Genomic DNA, 24,963 nt, shown 5'->3' on the forward strand with positions numbered 1-24,963 from the left:
CTGTTCCGACGTTGGTCCTACTGTTCTCTAGCAGACAGCCTTGTCTGCTACCCTCAAGCATGCCACTACAAACACATTTGATCATTCATCCTCTCACACAGAAGGGAAGGGGGATGACAGTATCTTATCATATACAGTATATAACAGAAAGCGGATGTAGGTTCCGTATGAGACTGTGTGACATGAATTACATATAAGAATTACGTATAAACTGTGCTTTAAAGTGTAGTAGTGTGACCCAGATCGTTCTTGTTTACGTGAAAAAAGTAACACGTTCCACTACTCAGTCTCCTCCCAGATAGTCAGAAACGCCACAGTAAATTTAGGAGAGGAATTTACTCCATAAATGACATCAGATTTAAGAAATTAAACATGAAAGGAAACCAACAGAGACCTTTCACGCTGCTTATGCATGGTTGTTTACATCTTTGGGCGGGTTTAGTGACATCTCTGAACAGTCAAATGGACTGTGTCTGTCATACAATATCCACAGTTAACGTCTATCTTCAGGAGTTCTGGGGACCGGGGTATGCAAAACTGTTTTGATGTGTGTATAAAGGGATGCAGGTGGTTCGCAGCTGTCAGTGTGTTTTCGATTACTACCACACTTTCCATACAAGCGCAGGTGACTGTCTTCCATAGCATAATACCGCTCTCACCAGCTTGCGCCCGTGGCGTCGCCGTTCACCTCGATGACGGCGTTGGTAGAGCCGCGCATCGGCCTAGTGCAGGAAAAATGTGCTCACCTGAAGAACTCATGCATTTTCATTGATCGACGGTCGACTCCCAATGTTCCCGTGCCCACTGCAATCGTAACTGACGGTGTCCTTGGGTCAACCTGTGAACACGTAGGGGTGGTCTGCTTTGGAGTTTCCGAAATTCCTTCACCAGGGAAGACGAATGGAATATTCCAGAATTTGAAACACGAACAGCTGCTAGCATGAGTTTCTTAGAAGTAGATACCTTAGTGGTTGCGAAGCAACTCAGATCGCTTGATACGGGCAAGTCTTCAGGTCCAGATTGTATACCGATTAGGTTCCTTTCAGATTACGCTGATGAAATAGCTCCCTACTTAGCAATCATATACACTCCCGGAAATGGAAAAAAGAACACATTGACACCGGTGTGTCAGACCCACCATACTTGCTCCGGACACTGCGAGAGGGCTGTACAAGCAATGATCACACGCACGGCACAGTGGACACACCAGGAACCGCGGTGTTGGCCGTCGAATGGCGCTAGCTGCGCAGCATTTGTGCACCGCCGCCGTCAGTGTCAGCCAGTTTGCCGTGGCATACGGAGCTCCATCGCAGTCTTTAACACTGGTAGCATGCCGCGACAGCGTGGACGTGAACCGTATGTGCAGTTGACGGACTTTGAGCGAGGGCGTATAGTGGGCATGCGGGAGGCCGGGTGGACGTACCGCCGAATTGCTCAACACGTGGGGCGTGAGGTCTCCACAGTACATCGATGTTGTCGCCAGTGGTCGGCGGAAGGTGCACGTGCCCGTCGACCTGGGACCGGACCGCAGCGACGCACGGATGCACGCCAAGACCGTAGGATCCTACGCAGTGCCGTAGGGGACCGCACCGCCACTTCCCAGCAAATTAGGGACACTGTTGCTCCTGGGGTATCGGCGAGGACCATTCGCAACCGTCTCCATGAAGCTGGGCTACGGTCCCGCACACCGTTAGGCCGTATTCCGCTCACGCCCCAACATCGTGCAGCCCGCCTCCAGTGGTGTCGCGACAGGCATGAATGGAGGGACGAATGGAGACGTGTCGTCTTCAGCGATGAGAGTCGCTTCTGCCTTGGTGCCAATGATGGTCGTATGCGTGTTTGGCGCCGTGCAGGTGAGCGCCACAATCAGGACTGCATACGACCGAGGCACACAGGGCCAACACCCAGCATCATGGTGTGGGGAGCGATCTCCTACACTGGCCGTACACCACTGGTGATCGTCGAGGGGACACTGAATAGTGCGCGGTACATCCAAACCGTCATCGAACCCATCGTTCTACCATTCCTAGACCGGCAAGGGAACTTGCTGTTCCAACAGGACAATGCACGTCCGCATGTATCCCGTGCCACCCAACGTGCTCTAGAAGGTGTAAGTCAACTACCCTGGCCAGCAAGATCTCCGGATCTGTCCCCCATTGAGCATGTTTGGGACTGGATGAAGCGTCGTCTCACGCGGTCTGCACGTCCAGCACGAACGCTGGTCCAACTGAGGCGCCAGGTGGAAATGGCATGGCAAGCCGTTCCACAGGACTACATCCAGCATCTCTACGATCGTCTCCATGGGAGAATAGCAGCCTGCATTGCTGCGAAAGGTGGATATACACTGTACTAGTGCCGACATTGTGCATGCTCTGTTGCCTGTGTCTATGTGCCTGTGGTTCTGTGTGATCATGTGATGTATCTGACCCCAGGAATGTGTCAATAAAGTTTCCCCTTCCTGGGACAATGAATTCACGGTGTTCTTATTTCAATTTCCAGGAGTGTACAACCGCTCGCTCACCGATAGATCTGTACCTACAGATTGGAAAATTGTGCAGGTCGCACCAGTGTTTAAGAAGAGTAGTAGGAGTAATTCATCGAACTACAGACCTATATCATTGACGTCGGTTTGCAGTAGGGTTTTGGAGCATATACTGTATTCAAACATTATGAATCACCTCGAAGGGAACGATCTATTGATACGCAATCAGCATGGTTTCAGAAAACATCGTTCTTGTGCTATTTATTCGCACGAAGTAATGGCCGCTACCGACAGGGGATCTCAAGTTGATTCCGTATTTCTAGATTTCCGGAAAGCTTTTGACACCGTTCCTCACAAGCGACTTCTAATCAAGCTGCGGACTTATGGGGTATCGTCTCAGTTGTGCGACTGGATTCGTGATTTCCTGTCAGGAAGGTCGCAGTTCGTAGTAATAGACGGCAAATCATCGAGTTAAACTGAAGTGATATCAGGTGTTCCCCAGGGAAGCGTCCTGGGACCTCTGCTGTTCCTGATCTATATAAATGACCTGGGTGACAATCTGAGCAGATCTATTAGGTTGTTCGCAGATGATGCTGTAATTTACCATCTAGTAAGGTCATCCGAAGACCAGGGTTGCGTTTCATTGGCAGGACACTTAGAAGATGAAACACGTCCACTAAAGAGACAGCTTACACTACACTCGTTCGTCCTCTGTTAGAATATTGCTGCGCAGTGTGGGATCCTTACCAGGTGGGACTGACGGAGGACATCGAAAGGGTGTAAAAAAGGGCAGCTCGTTTTGTATTATCACGTAATAGGGGAGAGAGTGTGGCAGATACGATACGCGAGTTGGGATGGAAGTCATTAAAGCAAAGACGTTTCTCGTCGCGGCGAGATCTATTTACGAAATTTCAGTCACCAACTTTCTCCTCCGAATGCGAAAATATTTTATTGAGCCCAACCTACATAGGTTGTCAAAGTCACTTATCTCAATGGACTTCGCCATTTGCAGCCAATATCTTCGGTATGGTGATTCCCCGTCCGTTTTTGCTCCAGTTATACACAATTGTTACCGTGTCACTTGCCAACATCGCGTTGGGAAGTGGTCATAACGTTTAGGCTTATCGGTTTTATCGCATCTTATCTTACGTAGTATACTGGTTTAGCTACTTTACTTATGAGTCTATTTATCACATCTGTTTTGCTCTTCTGGCGGTTTTACCCTTCTTGGCTTGTCCCACTGCGCCCTTTTATTTTTTTCGCTTTCACACTGCAAGCTTACACTCTCATTCTTTCTTATGCTCTAGGATGGTGGATTTTGAGCCAGTGTGACAGTGCAATCAAAATCACTCTCGTCCATCGTTGTCCTTCACTGAACTGCTCTACATGCTGTAGTAACCGTGGCACATTGTTGGCTCCGGTATCTGAATAAAATGACAGAAATTTTGAAAGTAAAAATTAGTAAATCAGTATGGTTCCTTTCTGATTGAGCAACTGAACAACGATCATTGTTGATGGTGGCACGCATTCTCTCTATTGCATCTGATACACATGTAAAAAGACTGCGCGGCTAGAGTGGCCGAGCGATTCTTGGCGCTACAGTCAGGAACCGCGCGACCGCTACGGTCGCAGGTTCGAATCCTGCTTCGAGCATGGAAGTGTGTCCTTAGGTCAGTTAGGTTTAAGTAGTTCTAAGTTCTAGGGGACTGATGACCTCAGAAGTTAAGTCCCAAAGTGCTCAGAGCCATTTTTTAAAAAGACTGCAATGATTTCAAAATAAAGCTCGCTCCTGAAGTTTTTATCATTTACGAATCGTCGTAATTTAACACCACCATCATTCCTGTGTGTGGGGCCTGTATCTTACAGAAGCGAGAGCAGTAGACTCGCAGTTCGCAGACAGTGGCCAGATCAAATGTAGTTTGCGCTTGCTCAGAATTATATAAGCCACTGTTAAATGATCCGCAAATAATATAAGGAATGCGCTTTGCTTACAGCAATGGCGGAACACAAATTTCATTCTGCATATTAGTCTCTTTACCATGATCTGATGACCTCACAGTTCAAGGTTTTCTGAAACAAATATTAGAAAAAATTATAAAGCAAGTATCAGTTAATAATTACAGGGAGTACATATCCTTTTAAATGGAACATAAATATAAGCCATTGTGACATATTTAATTCTAAATCAAACTAATTCCATTACAGAGAGACTTTACATAAAATATGTCTTTTCAGTTCGATGGAGACAACAGAAAGGAGTATAGTCTGTTGAGAGGAGCTTGGCTTCCAGCTTATGTTTTGCAATAAAGCATTTGAAAATACAATTTCTCCGATTCGTTTCAGCCATAGGCTGATTTCACTGTTATCGCTTATATGAATTCACAGCTCATAAACGTTTTATTATATTTTTTATAGACCACATGAAACATTTCCTTACGGAAAGAGCGCACATTCGCACAAGAAAATCAGTCTGCAATATTTTTTATATTTAAAAGTGATGATTTTCTTAAAGCAATCCTTCAGCATGCACTGAAATGTGCCCTGCCTGCACTTCAGTATATCGATCTGGCAAACGGATTAGGTCAGGTTCTAACGTTGGTTTACAAATGTTATACTCGGCGCTGGCAATAATTCCAGAGGTACTTCTGGACTGTGCAACTGTGGTTGCGTGATTCTGTAATCTCTGCTGGTAGATGGAAGATTGGTCATATTATATAGCATCTAGACCTGATGATTGATAAGCCACTACCCTTCAGTTGAATCCATCTGGCCTCCGTGAGCTTGCACTGCTCGTAACAACTAGTCAATACTACCATGTCACCACAAGTGTAGCAAATCCAATGAAAAGCTGCTTGCTGGAAATGCACTTTAGGTTCCACGATATCCCTCACACTATCTTGTCCATTCTGTTTGGCTAAGAACAACTGTAACACACATGTGCTCAAGCTAATTTGTTTAACTCTTGTCTGATCTTCCCCCTTCAACGATCTGTAGCTCCTTCGTCGTTATTGTGTACTTGCAGCCATCTTTCGATGTTAGTAATGTTCCACGGATTCCAATCTACACGAACTCCTCAAGGGCTGCCCCCCTGACTGGGTATGTGTGAATGGCGTAACACTTCAGCTGTATATGTCTTCCTGTTACTATAAATCGAAAGAGAACTCACAATCGTGCCCGGTCAGTTTTCGCTTTTAGTGATGCTATGCGGGGATAGAAGGGCATGTTTTGTCTACTGGGTTCCATAATCAGGTATAACTCAGGCGGCAGCTTTCTCCATGCTGTCTATAACACTCAAAAGTACTGTTCAGACGACAGAAAATTAGCACCCAGTTATCCATGAAACACATGATGTACATCTTCTTCCAAGTTTGAGACTACCCCTCATGTGCCCCATAAGCTATCTGATAATACTTGTAATAGTCTCCTCACTACAATTCCACTACAATTCGCATTACTTCTACTCATGCTTGCAGCACTCACAAAATCCGATTTATCGTGTCCTCCGGTTTCCTAGCGTAATCTATTACACTACTTGACGATTTCCGTAATCACCATGTGTTGTCAAGCATTTCACTCTCACTGTCTTTGTAACCTGCCACGGTTCTGGCTACTTATTTCCCTCCGCCAGTCTACTTACTGCTCGCACAGTTTTTCGTTTCATTCTCTAATATCACCCTCGCATGTGTATGGATAGTGAGAATATCCTAGTAGTATTCTTGCAAATCCTAAGTTGCAATGAGAGAAGAAAGTTAGATTTACTTCCAATAAATGTAACTGTGAAATGGATTTTTGATCATGTATTACTTACGGTTACTCCTGTAAATACACCTAAACCTGAGTACATTACACTTAGTGCCTCGCAGAGGGTCACCGAACCACCTTCGCGATAATTCGGTTTTATTCTACTCTCGAACAGTGTGCAGAAAAAACGAACATCTATTTCTTTCCATGCGAGCTCTGATTTTCCTCACTTTGTTGTGGTCACCGTTTCTTCCTACGTAGGTCGGCGCCAATAAAATACTTTCACATTCGGAGGAGACAATTGGTGATAGAAATTTCGGAAAAGTTCCCACCGCAACCAGAAACGCCTTTGTTTTATTGATGTCCACCCCACATCCTGTATCATTTCCGTGACGCTCTCTCCCCTATTTCTCGATAATACAAAACGTGTAGCCCTTCTTTGAACTTCTTCGATGTACTCAGTTAGCCTTTTCTGGTAAGGATCCGAGACCACGCAGCACTATTCCAAAAGAAAACGGACAAGCGTAGCGTAGGCACTCTCTTTAGTACATCTGTTGCATCTTCCAAGTGTTCTGCCAATAAAATACAGTGTTTGGTTCACCTTTCACACATTTTCTGTGTGTTCTTTCCAATTTAAGTTGTTCGCAATTGCAATTCTTAGATATTCAGTTGCATTTACGGCCTTCATATTTAAATGATTTATCGTGTAACCGAAGTTAAGCGGATTTCTTTTAGTACTCATGTGGATGACCTCACAATTTTCATTATTGGGCTCAATTGCCAATTTTCACACCATACAGATAACTTTTCTAAATTGTTTTGCAGTTTGTTTGAATCTCTTGATGACTTTATTAGACAATACACGACATTGTCATCTGCAAACAACCTAAGACTGCTGTTCAGATTGTCTCCTAAATTGTTTGTATAGATAAGGAACAGCAGAAGCCTATGACACTACGTTGAGGAACGCCAAAAATCACTTCTCTGGTACTTGATAACTTTCCATCCATTACTACGAACTGTAGCCTCTCTGACAGGAAATCACGAACAATTTGAAATCCCTTGTCAGTAGCATTCAATACTTCGTGTGAGTAAAGAGCTAGTGGTGTTTCACAAGAAAGTTGTTTCTAAATCCGTGTTGACTGTGTCTCGCTTGACTGTTTCCTCGAGGTAATTCATAATTTTTGATCACAATACATGTTCCAAAATCCTGATGCATATCGATGTTAATGATGTGGATCTGCAATTTAGTGGATTACTCCTATTGCTTTTCTTGAATGTTGGTGTGACCTGTGCAACTTTCCAGTCTTTGGGTACGACTCTTTCTACGAGCGAGAGGTTGTATACGAGTGTTAAGTACGGAGCTATTGAATCAGCGTAGTCTGAAAGAAGCATAATTAGTATACAGTCTGGATAGGAAGACTTGCTTTTATTAAGTGATGTAAGTTGCTTTACTACTTCGAAGATATCTACTTCTAAGTTACTCATGTTGCCAGCTGTTCTTGATTCGAATTGGGAAATATTTACTTCGTCTATTTTGGTGAAGCAATGTCAGAAGTCTGTGTTCAGTAACTCTGCTTTAGTAGCACTGCTATCGATAGTATTTCCGTTGCTATCACGCAGAGATGGCATTGATTGTGTCTTGCTGCTAGAATACTTTACATACGACCACAGTCTCTTTGGATTTTGTGCCATGTTTCGAGAGATAGTTTCGTTGTGGAAACTGTTATAAGCATCTCGCATTGAAGTCTGCTCTAAATTGCGAGCTTCTGTAAAAGATGCCAATCTTGAGTATTTTGCGTTCGTCTACATTTGACATATTGTTTTCGTTGTTTCTGAAACAGTGTTCTGGCCTGTTTTGTGTACCACGGGGAATCAGCTCCGTCTATTCTTAATTTATTTCGTACAACTCTCTCAATTGCTGTCGACACTGTTCCTCTGAATGTAAGTCACGTCTGCTCTACACTTATATTGTTAATTTAGAAGGAGTGGAGATTGTCTCTCAGGAAGGTGTCAAGCGAATTTTTGTCTGCTTTTTTGAATAAATATATTTTTAGTTTATTTTTGGAGGATTTGAGAGTTATGATATTCAGTGTCGCTACGGCAAACCCGTCTTCACGAATCGCATTACTCACTTTGATGCTCATTAGCTCAGGACTGTTTGTTGCTAAGTGGTCAAGTGTGTTTCGAGACATCTGTTTTCTGTTCCAGTAGGTTCATGAATTAATTGTTCGAAATAATTTTCAGACAATACGTTTAGCACAAAATGCGTATGTGTGGATTTAAACATGTATTTTCGACAACATATCGAGGGAAAATTTGAAGTCACCATCAACTTTGATTGAATAGGTCGGGTATGTGTTTGAAATTAGAGTCAAGTTTTCTTTCAACCTTTCAACAATTGTATCATTTGATTTGGGAGGTCGGTGAAAGGATCCAATTATTATTTTATTCCGGATGAAAGGAATGACCTCTACCTATACGAACTCACAGGAACTATCTACTTCCATTTCGATACAAGATAAACTCCTTCTAAAAGGACCAAAGACGCCACTGCTATCTTTAGCCTAGCCTTTCTGAACACGATTAGGTCCCTCGCAAAAATTTCGGCTTAACTTATCTCCGGACTTAGCCAGCTTTCAGAGCCTATAACGAAATGAGCACCAGTGCTTTCTATTAGCGTTCGGAGCTCTGGCACTTTCCGAGAGCAGTTAAGACAGTTTACAACTGTTATACCGATTGTTCCTAAATCTAAGTTCTTCCTGCGTTCGACTTGCACCCATTAAGACTGAAGCCTTTCTATGTTTCCCCCAGACTCTCTAGCCTAAGAAACCGTCAAGTCCACGCCACTAACCCCCGTTACACGTGTAGCCACCTCCTGCGTGTAATGGACTACTGACTTATTTAGCAGAACCCGAAACCCCACCACCCTTCGGCGCAAATCGAGGAATGTGCAGCCTACACGATGACAGAACCATCTGCGCCTCTGAGTCAGACCTTCCACTTGGCTCAGTACGAGAGGTCCACAATCGGCCCTCTCAACTATGTCACAAATGGAGAGATCTGCTTTCATCTCGCAAGCAAGACTGGCAGCCTTTATTACTTCTGATAGGCACTCGAAACCAGAGACAATCTCTTCTGATCATTGGTACCGACGTGAGCCACCACCTGCAGGTGGCTGCATCCTGTGGTCTTCGTGGCATCTGGAAGGATCCATTCCACATCTGGATTGACTCCACCCGGTACGCACACAGAGTTCACACTGGTTTTCTTCCCCTCTTAATAGCCATTTCCCTTTTTGACCCCATAACGCGCCTAACATTGGAGCTCCCAGCTATCAATAATCCCACCCCCTGTGACTGCCTGGGTCTTGCAGGCTGAGAGGTTTCCTCTGGAAAAGGACAGGCGACTGCATCTGGCTGAGCGACAGTGTCAGCCACAGACAGCACCTGGAACCTGGTCGTCAGACTAACCAGGGAGTCCTTACTTTCCGCCCCCTGGGAAGTCTTTCACTGCCTGCCACGCCCCAAGGCGACCTCCCACTCGACCACTGGTGAGGGTCAACCTCAATGCGAGCAGTAACAGGGCTGGCCACCGGTGCGGACCCATCGGCAAACTCCCGAGTCATGTTGGACGTCCGTTGGATCCCCACAGCTGGGCCACAACAGTGGTGCCCATTCACTGGAGCCTCAAGCTGTGTAAATGAAGCCATACCATCTCAAAAACCGTTTTCTAGATTTTGCCCACAGCATCCCACCGTCCCCTGTTCCATATGTATGTGCCACTACTTCCACTACCCATCTTATTTGTTCCCGTAGTTGCTCATAGGATGTATGCAGCTTACTACACCCGATTCAGCACCCCTTGCCAAAGTCCGTTGAGTACTTTTCCCAAAGTTCTCACACGTTATTCCGCATTTCCCTTCCGTTAAAAATCACCTTCAGCGCCACTGATGCCTAGTAAATATGATGAAATGCATACTGCAACAGGGGCTAATGTCACTCCCCCCCCCCCCCCCCTCAGAAGGTAACTGCTGCTAGGAAGCCCATTAAATATAACAAAAATAACGAAAAAAGTATTTGTGTTAAGATAAGTAATTCACTACAATCCTATATACGAGGTAATATATAAATACAAGAACCGAAATCTGTAACAAACACCCCTCATATCCTTGATCTTAGTATATATGGTACTTCTTGCATAGGCTCAACCACATTTTCTTGTCTCTTCCTCTTATTCCTTCTCCTCATGTTATTCTCTGACTCTGCCATAAAAACTCTTGGAACTGAGTTCAGACTATTTCGAAAAGGTCGTAGATGTTCAAAATACTCTTCTTCTCGTTAACTAATGTTTTAGGTTGACTCGTGAAGTAGCCTTCACCACCTGATACCTTGTGATGAACTTCTTCATCCTCCCCTTCAGCCTGTGAGGGGCGGATAACATCACCCAGTGCCCTACTTTAAACTGCAGTGAATTGCCATATGTTTCACTGATTCCTCCTGCTTTTCTCAAGCCTTCTAATTCGTCTTCTGTACTCGTTCTTTCTTCTTGTATTTTATTCTTCTTGTTTATGAAATCGAATGATGATGCTACCGCCCGTACATCAAATCATATGGGGATAACCGAGTATTCGCGTGTACTTTTCAGTTATACACGAACCTAAGATATGTTCCAAATCAAATCGCTGTGATGTGGCATCACATAGGACCAGCATTTTTCTGATTGTTCTATGAACCCACTACATTCTGTCCTTAGCCTTTGGATGAAGAGGACTAGTTCTTAACTTCTTCACATGCAACAACCAACGCAGCTCCTTCAATAAGACCAACATGAAATTCGTGCCATGGTTGTGGTCAGTGTACTTGGATCTCCAAACTCGATTATCCAGTTGTTAGCCATTGCTTGTGCGGGTGTCACTGACAACATACCGAGGAAAATGATTTATCATTGTTAATACAATTCAGTTTCTTGCTGGTATATGATTTAATGGTTCCGGTACATCGATCCTAGGCAGTTTAGTTGATTTTGATGCCTTCAGTAGCCTCTGCAATGGCACTTCCCTGCGATTCAAGTCTGTTCGCTGCACACTCTCCAAGCAGTTCCTCATAGATGGATCCACATCTGGGTGATTTCATCTCAAATCATACAGCTCATGTCAACTCATGGTCATGAATTTCTCTGAAAAAATATATATTAGACCTCTATGTCGTTAAGTGTTAAAAAATAAAATATATTCGTTTTATCTTAATTTTCGTAAATGTTATGGCCTTTTGAAGAATGTTTATTTTGTAAATTACTCTTAAAACAGTAGAGAACAAAAAAAAATACTAATGAACCAAAAGTACTGGGGACATGGCAGATGTTTTGATATAAAGCTCCCTGTTAGTGTGTTGAAATTTATTTAACCCATATACCTAAAGGGTTTCTTTAACTTACAAATTTAAGACGAAAAACGAAATTTAAATTATTTTTTCCAATTAAAAACTTTTTCTTCTAATTTCGAAATTCACAGAACGCTAACTTTTCTGATATATTACCAGATACTACTGATGTAATTATAAACAGTATCTCCCCTGCTCCATCTGTCTGTATTATGTAAATATTTATTACTAAAAATGTAAAAAATTGCATTTTTACGAGTTTTTACGAATTATTTACTAGAAAATCCACATCCGAAAACTTTTGAGAATTACGCTAAATATTATTTGGTTAATATGTTAGTAGTCAATGCAAACTAGTGGGCAATATTTTTCTGTGTAAAGTGTTAAAAAATTTTCAATATTCTGCATAATTCGCAACACTGAATTTCTAGTGTAAAATATGGATGTTGGTAACACTGTTTCCAGCGCTCTTCTGTTTATAACAAACGATTGAGAACTTGCACATGAACCGTTATGCATTGAGTTTTGTGTTTGTTTTGAACTTTTTGTTAGATATAGTGCCAGTGAGGAAATACAGTAGTGAAAGAGTGAGATGGGTGGGCTATGAAAAAAGACACAAAAAGGCGGTGTTTAAGAAAAGTGAAAAACACTTCACAATTGTTGGAAATGTGTCAGAGGTATTGCAGAAATATCTTGGTCCTCAAGTAACGGTATTATCATTACATCAATTGTGCAGGAATTGCTACACTCATCACAAGAAGAAATTCAGTGACGACTCACCTGGACGACCCCCATCACCCAAATGTGAAACTGAAGAAGACATTGCAGATGTTTATATTTCTGGGTGTGAAGTTGTTGATGTGTTGAATGTTAACGTTTCTACTCTAGCTCCAACGATATCCCTCTTTAAAGGTCCAGGAAAGATAAGATGCACAAGAAGAACACGGTATGTAAAAAGAAAAGTGCAAGAAAGTGAAACAACTTTGAACAGGCAACATTTTCAAAACTTTGTGAAGTGTATAATTTAGATGCACTTGGTGCAGACCCTGAAGATAGTGATATGTGCACGAAATGTGATGTGTGGTTTCAAAACCTAAATACTTCTGTCCCAGAAGCCGCTTGTACTGAGAAGGTACAGTTACTGACACTGATATCAGGCAGCTACTCTAAGCAGTAGATACAGAAATACATAGCCACTTCCTCACATTATTTGATTTCAAAAGCTTGTAAAATAAAAAATGAGAAAGGTATTTGGGCATGCCCATATTCTAACTGTGGAAATCCGTTGCAAGACGAAATGTTTACTGTTGCTCTGGAATATTACCTAAGTGATGACAAAGATTACAACAGGCGAGGTCGGAACCAGGCATATGTTATCTCTGTTAGTGAAAATGGTGAAGAAGTTAAAAAGGTAAAAAGACATATGACAAGATGATTCAGAAAAGCATATCTCTTAATAAAAAAAGGAGAACCCAAATTTGAAAATTGGTCTCACAGAATTCTACTCCTTACTACCAACATGAGTAAAATGATAGTCAGTGAAAGAAGTATGCACATTTATTTACTGCACTAATTGGAAACTTATTTCTTTCGCCATAAGTAGTGTCGCAGAAAAATAGCACACAGAGATGGACCTGACGCTTATATGTATATGTCAAGAGCCGCAAGATAAATGATGGTTTCAGGAGTACGTAATGTGTCCTGGTGCTGAAGTGATGACTGTTGAAGCTTTACATCTTCAGGATCCTGTCAATGACGTAACCTATGCACTGTGGGAGAGAGGAGAGTTGGTGAAGCAGACAGTAGGACGAGATAAGTTTGTTACAGAGGTTAAGCATTGTGTCGTGAAAGGAATAGCTCATCATCATTTTTGGGGGATTCAGAGACAGATCATAGCAGAAGTAAAATCAGCCACATCCCAGAATACTTATACATTAATTCTTCATTTCGACTTTGCTGAGAATTGGTCTGTTGCTCAGAACGAAATTCAAAGTTTCCACTGGCACACATCACAGGTATCAATATATTCACGTGTTGCTCACTTCCTTGGAACATCACGCTGTTTTGCTATTGTCAGTGACTATCTCATTCATGACAGTGCACATGTTTGCTACGCTGTCAGCCTGATAATTGTTGACATAGTGCGGCGGCGCGGTTCTTTCCGTCCCTTTACGACGGACCTGCACCTACCTGTGAACACTGTGTCAGCAGATCATCAGTAGGGAAGCCGAGTGAAACCTACTGTACTTCGACGTGAACCAGGCTGCAATTAAAGTCACTAATCTACGTTTCGGGAGAAACACGAAATGAAAGGTTGGAAATTTTGTCCTCAATTAATATATTCTGAAACTTAGGTGAACAAGTATCACTGCCAAGCCTGTGCTAGTCTTAACACAGTCACTCACAACCCCTTTCACTCACGTTAGCAAGTTTATGGTGTTACATTTCCCGAAAACGTAATAGCTACAAAAATCCTGATTGTTTTTGATTGATAATGCTCGCCAAATATTAAGTCTGTCGGTTCCAAAAGCAGTCACAGTTTTTAGCCACCGACCTGCTCAATACGCCACGCGGAATTTATGTCTTTTCTCGTCACAAAATTCACTTAAAAATTCCGAAATTTCTACACATACATCGGAATAATTATGCCGTCACTTTTTAACTCTTTTGATGTATGAAACGCTGCTAGATCCGGCAACTTATCATTTCCATCGGAACTACTACTGCACACGTCCGATCTCTTTCATGGCTACGCTTCCACTCTTGTCTAGAATACTCTAGGTCTCCTCTATCAGCAGAGAAATGCGCGCGAAGAATACTGCTTTACCATTGGTCAGTTTACTCAACAGCCAATAGCAAAACAACACTCTCCCGCGTCAGTCCGCGCTTTTCACCCATAACCAATCGCAAAATAGTAAACCTCACGACTGAACTTTTTACCGACGTAATTATCTAATATGCTGAAGTTTTGCTTATGCATAAAGTTATTTACTGTTGTTATTTATACCTGAATTAACTTTCCCTTTACCATAAACTTACTTTACAAATCTATTCTACAAAAATCCTCTTTGTCCACATCCATACTTCTTCAAAATGTTCCCACACTATATCCTACTACATAACTTGTTAAACAATTATCTTCATATTAACCTTAAACCACACTAACGCATCATTCACATTGCTAAAACACATTTATAACATTTTACATACACAAAAAGAAATAATAACACTTTATGAAAATACTAGAACAGTTTATGAAAAACATTCTATTACTTTAGTGCACTCTAGTGCGCACAATCGAAACTAAAATCACAGTCCCCCTATCCAATATTGTCCTCTATCGGCTGATACATAAACTAAGTGCGCGTCCAGTCTCGTGTCACCATCTGTCACAATCCAGCTCTGAGACACATCTCTCACTTAACTGCCTCCAAGGCAAGATCGTTATACGCCGCTACGCCTCAATAGCATCTAGAGGCCATGCATTTCTTAAATATGTGTATGTGACTGATGGTGCAGCATGACCGCTTTCAGCTTTAAGATCTTGGTCAACAGTTTAGTATACGAATTAAGACAACAAAATGGATAATTTCAGTAACAGGTGTTGGAAAAAGTGCATGTGATGTGATGGGGTGAAGATCTTGCAACAAGATTTAATCTCCAGCATGAGGCTGTTGATGCTATAAGAGATGCTGCTTGATTTGTACGCCCTATATCAACATTAGTAACAAACATGAAACTCTGAATTCGACGTTGTTTTCGTCAGTGATGAGTCTCACACTAATTTTTTGGCATTCGTAAATAAGTAGCCAGACAACTTCATCATCGACCCTACATTCACAACGTGTAACTGTTTGGTGTGCACAATCGCGAGCTGAAATAATTGGTCCACGGTTATTTGAAGAAAACGAACGGGCAGCTTCGGTGACTTCTGATAGTTATGTCCACATGATTCAGGAGCTTTTCCTGCCAACACTCAAGGAAACAGGCGTGGAAGATGCATGGTTCCAGTCGGACTGTGTCATGGGACACACAGCATGTGTATCAATGACTGTTTTGCGATAACTCTTCCCAGGACATCTCATTTCCTTGGGGAGGGATCTCCACTCGCCACCATGATCGCCAGATTTAGCCCCCTACGACTGGCTATTTAAAATAATTTGTTTACAACGATCGCCCTAGGACCCTAGCCTCCTGGAGAACAACATTCCTGAAGCTGACGCCAACATATCCGTCGATATGCTGGGAAGAGTTGAACGAAACTTCCTATGATAGTTCAGTTAAAGCAGAGTATTGGAAATAATGGAAACCTTCTGCCTCACATCGTCTTGAGAACTCTGTAAATACAAAAGCTGGATGTTGTCCTTGGTGCTGTTCAAATAATTAAATACACATCTGCGTTACTTTTATTTGAATGGATTTCTAAAAAGATCAAGTTGCTTTGCTCTACAATGTACAGACACTGAATGACACCCAATTGGTTGCAGAATTTCCAAACCTTCGCGAATGATGCAAGCGCTGCCGAACCCTGGCGTCTCGAAAGACGACGAGGAGTACTTCATGCGCAATACTAAGCGTGGTTTGGCTCTCGTCTTCAACCATTATGAGTTCGACATCCGTGAGTACAAAGACGGCGAGTTGTACAGGCCGCCGAGAAGGGAAGGAACCAGCCGAGACAAAGACGCAGTCTTGAAGACTTTTAGGAAACTCGGCTTCAAAGTCAAACCTCTCGACAATAAGCGTTACGAGGAAATAAAGGAGATACTGGCAGAAGGTAAGTAAACATTTTCAGAAACATCTTAAATATTTGTTGTTGTTGTTGTGATCTTCAGTCCTGAGACTGGTTTGATGCAGCTCTCCATGCTACTCTATCCTGTGCAAGCTTCTTTATCTCCCAGTACCTACTGCAACCTACATCCTTCTGAATCTGCTTGGTGTATTCATCTCTTGGTCTCCCTCTACGATTTTTACCCTCCACGCTGCCCTCCAATGCTAAATTGGTGATCCCTTCATGCCTCAACACATGTCCTACCAACCGGTCCCTTCTTCTTGCCAAGTTGTGCCACAAACTTCTCCTCTCCATAATCCTATTCAATACCTCCTCATTAGTTATGAGATCTACCCATCTAATCTTCAGCAGCCTTTGTAGCACCATATTTCGAAAGCTTCTATTCTCTTCCTTTCCAAACTATTTATCGTCCATGTTTCACTTCCATACATGGCTACACTCCATACAAATACTTTCAGAAATGACTGCCTGACACTTAAATCTATAATCGATGTTAACAAATTTCCCTTCTTCAGAAACTCTTTCCTTGCTATTGCCAGTCTACATTTTATACCCTCTCTACTTCGACCATCATCAGTTATTTTGCTCCTCAAATAGCAAAACTCCTTTACTACTTTAAGTGTCTCATTTCCTAATCTAATACCCTCACCATCTCCCGACTTAATTCGACTACATTCCATTATCCTCGTTTTGCTTTTGTTGATGTTCTTCTTATACCCTCCTTTCAAGACGCTATCCATTCCGTTCACCTGCTCTTCCAAGTCCTTTGCTGTCTCTGACAGAATTACAATGTCATCGGCGAACCTCAAGGTTTTTATTTCTTCTCCATGGATTTTAATACCTACACCGAATTTTTCTTTTGTTTCCTTCACTGCTTTCTCAATATACAGATTGAATAACATCGCGGATAGGCTACAACCCTGTCTCACTCCCTTCCCAACCACTGCTTCCCTTTCATGCCCCTCAACTCTTATAACTGCCATTTGGTTTCTGTACAAATTGTAAACAGCCTTTTGTTCCCTGTATTTTACCCCTGCCACCTTCGGAATCTGAAAGAGAGTATTCCAGTCAACATTGTCAAAAGTTTTCTCTAAGTCTACAAATGCTAGAAACGTAGGTTTGCCTTTCCTTAATCTAGCTTCCAAGATAAGTACCTCGACTCTTATAACTGCCATCTGGTTTCTGTACAAATTGTAAATAGCCTTTCGCTCCCTGTATTTTACCCCCGCCACCTTCAGAATATTCCGGTATATTGGCCGTAATTCGTCAACGTGGTGTCTCGGGAACGTTGACTGAGCAGCAGGTATGAAGAACCTGTTCCTCATCCATCATGGTATCTATAGTGAAAATATACCTACAATGCCACAAATTGTCCAGTATTTCTGTTATATTCAGGATTGGGTATATGTCTGTAATTGAATGACTATTGAGGCATCTATAGTCACAGCTAAACCTCTACTCCTTCGTTTCATTCACTCTCTTTTCTCTTTTGGTACTACCACTACAGGATCACCTCATGGACTGTAGTTTCCTCAATGTTGCCATTACACAGTTGCTGGTTAATAGGCTCCATCATTATGTGATGCGGCGCAGACTACACCAGTGATTCACACCAGCTGGCCCGATCCTCTACAATGGTAGCATTTGATGTCAACGGAAAAAATGATTCTCTGACTAGCCATCTGTTTCTTCTAAATCCGTTGCTGTGCCAATGGCTCCACCTAATTCTTTCAGAGATTCTGCTCTTACCTTCCTTGACACAATGGGTGGCAATGCATCTAATACCCTGTACGCTGCTTCTTGTAGAAGGATCTTATTTGTGTTGTAACTCTCCTTTAACTCACAGGGCCGGCCGCTGTAGCCGAGCGGTTCTATGCGCTTCAGTCTGGAACCGCGAGACCGCTACGGTCGCAGGTTCTAATCCTGCATTGGGCATGGATGTGTGTGATGTCCTTAGGTTAGTTAGGTTTAAGTAGTTCTACGTTCTAGGGGACTGATGACCTCAGATGTTAAGTCCCATAGTGCTCACAGGCAACTTACAGGTATTAATACTGAGTCTTCTTATTCTCTCAGTAAAACTGTTGATAGATTCTCCCCGCTTCTGTGACATACCATTTAACTGATTACACCGGTGCGTAAAGCTTTTCTTTCTTCCATGCTGCTGTAATGAACATCCCTCAGAACATGAAACGTCTGAGCGTTTCTCAGTTCCTCGTGGTACATCACATAAGTTTACACATCCCCTCTTAAACATAGTAGCTTTGCGACTGTCAACAGATTTTCACTAATACTAACGCATCGTCTCCTATCCTGTCCAGGAAAGGATTAACTAGGCTAACAGCACTATCATCTAGGATGGTCACCGATAAGCTGGACGGAAACCCTCCTCCTACAAAGCATCCAACTGCAGATATGTTTCATCTGCTCTCATTTGAACTACATGGTATAGTCATATTTCAACAGGTTCCTGACTGGTAACCAACTGTGCCTTTGATTTATACATACTGTGTGTAAACCACTGATACAACCACAATAGGACAAACACAGGGACTCTTAACCTTAGCACTACTGTAACAATTCTTGACATGCCCTTATTTTTGCACCTGTACACTCGTCACACTCCTGGCGTAATGCCCATACCTTCTGCACTTAAGGCGCATTACAGGTGATGACTGAGTACAGGGGGCACTAACACAAGTAAATTACATTTCGTACATGGAACAGGGAGCATGTCGGCGTAAGTCTCGTGCATTTCCTCTGAACTGTCCAAGACAATGCCCTCAGTAACTCTCATAATTTACTGTAAACCGAGTCCTCCAATCCAATCAAACCAACATCGCACAATATTAGAAGATAGAACAGCCACTGACCCCACTGCGCCATTGATGTTGTATGCTGGCCCAAGACGTAGCTTAGTTTCACTGGTCGCTTCTGACAGCAGTTATTACATGTCAGGGTGGTCCAAGTATGTTGTTGTTGTGGTCTTCAGTCCTGAGATTGGTTTGATGCAGCTCTCCATGCTACTCTATCCTGTGCAAGCTTCTTCATCTCCCAGTACCTACTGCAGCCTACATCCTTCTGAATTTGCTTAATGTATTGATCTCTCGGTCTCCCTCTACGATTTTTACCCTCCACGCTACCCTCCAATGCTAAATTTGTGATCCCTTGATGCCTCAGAACATGTCCTACCAACTGGTCCCTTCTTTTTGTCAAGTTGTGCCACAAACTCCTCTTCTCCCCAATTCTATTCAACACCTCCTCATTAGTTATGTTATCTACCCATCTAATCTTCAGCATTCTTCTGTAGCACCACATTTCGAAAGCTTCTATTGTCCTCTTGTCCAAACTATTTATCGTCCATGTTTCACTTCCATACATGGCTACACTCCATACAAATACTTTCAGAAACGACTTCGTGACACTTAAATCTATAACCGATGTTAACAAATTTCTCTTCTTCAGAAACGCTTTCCTTGCCATTGCCAGTCTACATTTTATATCCTCTGCACTTCGACCATCATCAGTTATTTTGCTTTCCAAATAGCAAAACTCCTTTACTACTTTAAGTGTCTCATTTCCTAATCTAATTCCCTCAGAATCACCCGACTTAATTCAACTACATTCCATTATCCTACTTTTGCTTTTGTTGATGTTAATCTTATACCCTCCTTTCAAGACGCTATCCATTCCGTTCACCTGCTCTTCCAAGTCCTTTGCTGTCTCTGACAGAATTACAATGTCATCGGCGAACCTCAAGGTTTTTATTTCTTCTCCATGGATTTTAATACCTACACCGAATTTTTCTTTTGTTTCCTTCACTGCTTTCTCAATATACAGATTGAATAACATCGCGGATAGGCTACAACCCTGTCTCACTCCCTTCCCAACCACTGCTTCCCTTTCATGCCCCTCAACTCTTATAACTGCCATTTGGTTTCTGTACAAATTGTAAACAGCCTTTTGTTCCCTGTATTTTACCCCTGCCACCTTCGGAATCTGAAAGAGAGTATTCCAGTCAACATTGTCAAAAGTTTTCTCTAAGTCTACAAATGCTAGAAACGTAGGTTTGCCTTTCCTTAATCTAGCTTCCAAGATAAGTCGTAGGGTCAGTATTGCATCACGTGTTCCAACATTTCTACGGAATCCAAACTGATCTTCCCCGAGGTCGGCTTCAACTAGTTTTTCCATTCGTCTGTAAAGAATTCGCGTTAGTATTTTGCAGCCGTGACTTATTAAACTGATAGTTCGGTAATTTTCACATCTGTCAACAACTGCTTTCTTTGGGATTGGAATTATTATATTCTTCTTGAAGTCTGAGGGTATTTCGCCTGTCTCATACATCTTGCTCGCCAGATGGTAGAGTTTTGTCAGGACTGGCTCTCCCAAGGCTGTCAGTAGTTCTAATGGAATGTTATCTACTTCCGGGCCCTTGTTTCGACTCAGGTCTTTCAGTGCTCTGTCAAACTCTTCACGCAGTATCGTATCTCCCATTTCATCTTCGTCTACATCCTCTTCCATTCCCATAATATTGTCCTCAAATACATCGTCCTTATATAGACCCTCTATATACTTCTTCCACCTTTCTGCTTTCCCTTCTTTGCTTAGAGCTGGGTTTCCATCTGAGGTCTTGATATTTATACAAGTGGTTCTCTTTTCTGCAAAGGTCTCTTTAATTTTCCTGTAGGCAGTATCTATCTTACCCCTAGTGAGATAAGCCTCTACATCCTTACATTTGTCCTCTAGCCACTCCTGCTTAGCCATTTTGCACTTCCTGTGGATCTCATTTTTGAGACGTTAAATATTTAAAAATAAAAATTTACGTATCTTTTCGAATATTGGGTTGACAGTGATAACTTTAAAAGTGACCGTAACAGTTTCAAGACAAATGTTTGTTTTTTTTATGTTGGAAATGAAGAGCTTCACCTTCGCCGGCAGAGTAAGAGCGTTAAATGGCATCTTTAGTGAAACGACTACATAAAAAAGGAGAGAGAGATAATGTAGACAATTATGAAATAAAATCTTTGAATCCAGTGTTTTCGAAAGTTTTTGAGACACGACGTATAAGGGACGAATGACACATCTCAGGACACGTAATTTATTGGCAGACTGGAAGTTTACCTTCGAGGAATTAGCATTTACAGGAAAAGGAATTTGATGTTTTGAGTGTGAGGCATTACTAGTGCAGCACGGGAGGACAGAAGTTATTGTCTTTGATTTAACAAAGGCCTTTGTAGTGAAACAATTTTGCATAAATTTGAATAATGTAGGATAACGGAAAAACTTCGGCAATAGCTCAGATCTGGGAAGAAGAAAGCAGAAAGTTCTCCTCCAGTTTAACAAACAGGGAATAAGTTTGAATATGTAAAGTGGAAAGTTGCCACAGGTTCTGTTACAGTCCGTTTTCTTAAAATAATTGTATCAATGATCTACTACTGAACCTGAGAGATGGTTCGAAACACTTTCCCTTTGCAGATGACACAATTGTTAGATGGGGAACAATATGTAAAAGATCTAAGCTGGTTACACTACGCTTGTCGCCCTCTTCTGGAGTGCTGCTGTGCGGTGTGGGATCCGCATCAGATGTGATTGATTGAGGACATCGAAAAAGTTAAAGAAGAGCAGATCATTTTGTATTACCACGAAACAGGGGAGAGAGTGTCACGGATATGATACACGAATTGGAATGGTTGTCATTAAAACAAAGGCGTTTTTCGCTGAGGCAGGAACTTCTGACGAAATTTCAATAACCACCTTTCTCCTCAGTGAAAATATTTTGTTGGTTTCCACCTACGTAGGAAGAAGTGATCATCATAATAAAATAAGAGAAATCAGAGGTCGCACGGAAAGATTTAACTATTCGTTTTCCTCGCGCACTGTTCTAGAATAGAACAGCAGAGAAGTAGCATAATGGTGGTTCGATGAACCTCCTGCCAGACACTTAATTGTGAATTGCACAGTAATCGTGTGGATGTAGATGTAGAGCTATCTAAGAGGTTAGTCAATAACATTAGCAGGTGGCTTCCAGAGAGTAAATTAACGTCGAACTGCAACAAAAAGCAATGATCTTCACTCTTGTAAGAGCTGAAATGTGTTGTCCCATGGTGGTCACACAGTAAAGTCTCGTATTTTAAATATTTGTGACTAAGGTTAGATGAAAAGCTTTCTTGTATCACGTAAAAGAGTTTGTGCTACAGCCGAATACCGGTACTGCTATTTTCCTGGTAAGAATAATCTCCACCGTCTCTGAAAGCTTCTTTACTGTGCTTACATTCACTCCATTATCTGTTACCATATTCTTACCCCAGAAGAAGGCTTTCCGACAAATCTTCAGCGTCAGTTAGCGATAATCATGTGGGCTAAGCCTACCACGAAACGCCCTCTTTCCTCTACACTTTCTGCTTTCAAAATGAAAATTCTATTGCCACAGCTGTGATCAGGATCATTACACCACAAAACACTCATCGTTCATCGTCCTACTTTACCCTCACCGTATTCGTCCAGTAATAAAACAGAAACCAAGCTCTTTACACTAAAAAGACGAGTAAACGATATTCCAAGTAAAAAATTCAAAATAACAAAGTCTAACTGCCTCCAAGTACTGAATAACTCATTCATCAGTCAGTAATGACTTCCTACTATGTTGCCAAAATGTTAACTTACACCAATAGTGCTTTACTCCTATGCGTGTTCCAAGGATGCAATAGTCCACCAGCCTTAATATTTCAAGTAACAACAATTCATGCTAAGAAATAAACTTCCTTCTAACGTATCACACAAAAGTTTCAAACACAATCCAAAGCAGCACTTAAGTTCCAAAGAAGCATTTCTGGGCTCCACAACGGCGTTCTTACTGACACAAAAAATGAAAAACTTTATTCCATCATGAGTTTCTTTGTAAAACACAAGCAAAGCAAGAAGTACTATACTAAGAACATAAACCAACTCCCATGACATCGCCCAAAATAATCGTTAACTAATCACAAAAGAAATCTACCCACACCTTATACTCTGCAAACTAACATCCAAAAAAGAAAACAAGAAACCCCTTCATCACTCGTACAAAATTCTCATATCTCTATTACTTTGGTATATGACACAACAGATACACATAATAAAACACCAAAAAACTTGATACACTTGTGGCGCTACCACTTACGGTAGCATGCATCTAGCTTATGTTAGTGCGGCATGCCTTCCCTTTTTCTTACTAAAGCCCCATTTTTGCAAATTGCGTCATTATCGATTGTACTGGCTGTCCTAAAGAGAACAATATTTATTCATGTGGAATTAGGAACAGTGCAATGAATGAAGACATTTATCATTCCTGAGAGACTAATCATAATATTTTCAGAATATCAGAAAGCGCAATACAGCGCGAGCCTATGAATAATTGTCGTCGGCCGTTTGCTCGGCTCCAACGTCTTATTTTAATATTCCCAATATTAAACGGTACAGAGCAGTGGAAAGAAAATACAAAGTTTGCATTTTAATTATGTTAATTAACTGCAGTGTTATTTTAATTTATTTACAAAGATCGATGGTAGTTTTCATCAAATTCTTGTGGTTGCCGCTTAACGGCTATCTCTCATCTCAGCTATGTAAATTCACAGAAATTAACTTACTACGAAATGATCAGTGATGAATATGCCACACAATAATATTTCATGACATTAAAGCAGTATTACTTTCAATGAAATTGCATTGCAAAAAGAACCTGAGATGTTCTGTTAACAGACGAGCTAGTACGGTGCTTCGCTCTTTACGTGTTCCATATTGCGGGCCTTAAAGCTTCAAATTACATTTCCATAAAAAAGATTGTGTAATTTGGCCGTGACAAGTAGTTTTGTTACTGTAGTGTGTGTTGGATCATTTGATCTTCAACTACACGTATATGTGCATAAAAATCATATAGCTTGATGAACTGCACATGTACACACAATTAAAGCGCACCACATGACGTAAAGAACGGAACACAACATACATATTAAAAAACAACCAACGGTGGTAATGTATCTGGATCTGATGCACCCCAGAAGGTCATATACTTCCAGCTTCTATGACCATTTCTGTGTCGAAAGCTGCTGTTTAATGTTCACCGGCTAGGTCATCACAATTACCTGACATGGATTTTGATTCCGGATAATAAATATCTTAATTTTTCCTTTTACAGTGTATGAGCTTGTCAGGATAACCCATTGACCTATACAGTACTATGGTGGTTTGCAATGTGGTTTCCCAACCATTCCTGACATTCAAGGATTCTGATATTGGCTTTTTTTCCTCTCACGATATCTTCCAGAAAATTTGCACTGACTCACCATTTTTCCCCACCTTACGTTTACCTTAAATGGCGACGGCATGTGCCTACTATATATTACTTTGGTGAGAGCTCTGTACCTTCACGAGTCTTAGAATTATATGCTGTGACAGCTTATGACAGTAAAATATACCAGTCACTATGATGACTATTCACATGGTGACTTAACATTTTCCCTATCATTTGATGTATACTTTCTGCTCTACCATTTGGCTGCGGATGTAATGGGTATGTCCTCAACTTACAAACTGCA

At 41.7% G+C, this 24,963-nt stretch overlaps 1 protein-coding gene across 1 annotated transcript in view; it reads left to right on the forward strand.

Moving 5' to 3' along the window:
* LOC126243764 (caspase-1-like) overlaps window positions 1-24,963 on the forward strand; it is a 149,263-nt gene that overhangs the window by 70,552 nt on the left and 53,748 nt on the right. The window contains exon 3 of the mRNA XM_049948186.1: window positions 16,092-16,378. Coding sequence (XP_049804143.1) covers window positions 16,092-16,378 — 287 coding nt within the window. The remainder of the gene's footprint in view (window positions 1-16,091; window positions 16,379-24,963) is intronic.

Source organism: Schistocerca nitens, chromosome 1, assembly GCF_023898315.1.
Source record: "Schistocerca nitens isolate TAMUIC-IGC-003100 chromosome 1, iqSchNite1.1, whole genome shotgun sequence".
In the NCBI taxonomy this organism is placed as follows: domain Eukaryota; kingdom Metazoa; phylum Arthropoda; class Insecta; order Orthoptera; family Acrididae; genus Schistocerca; species Schistocerca nitens.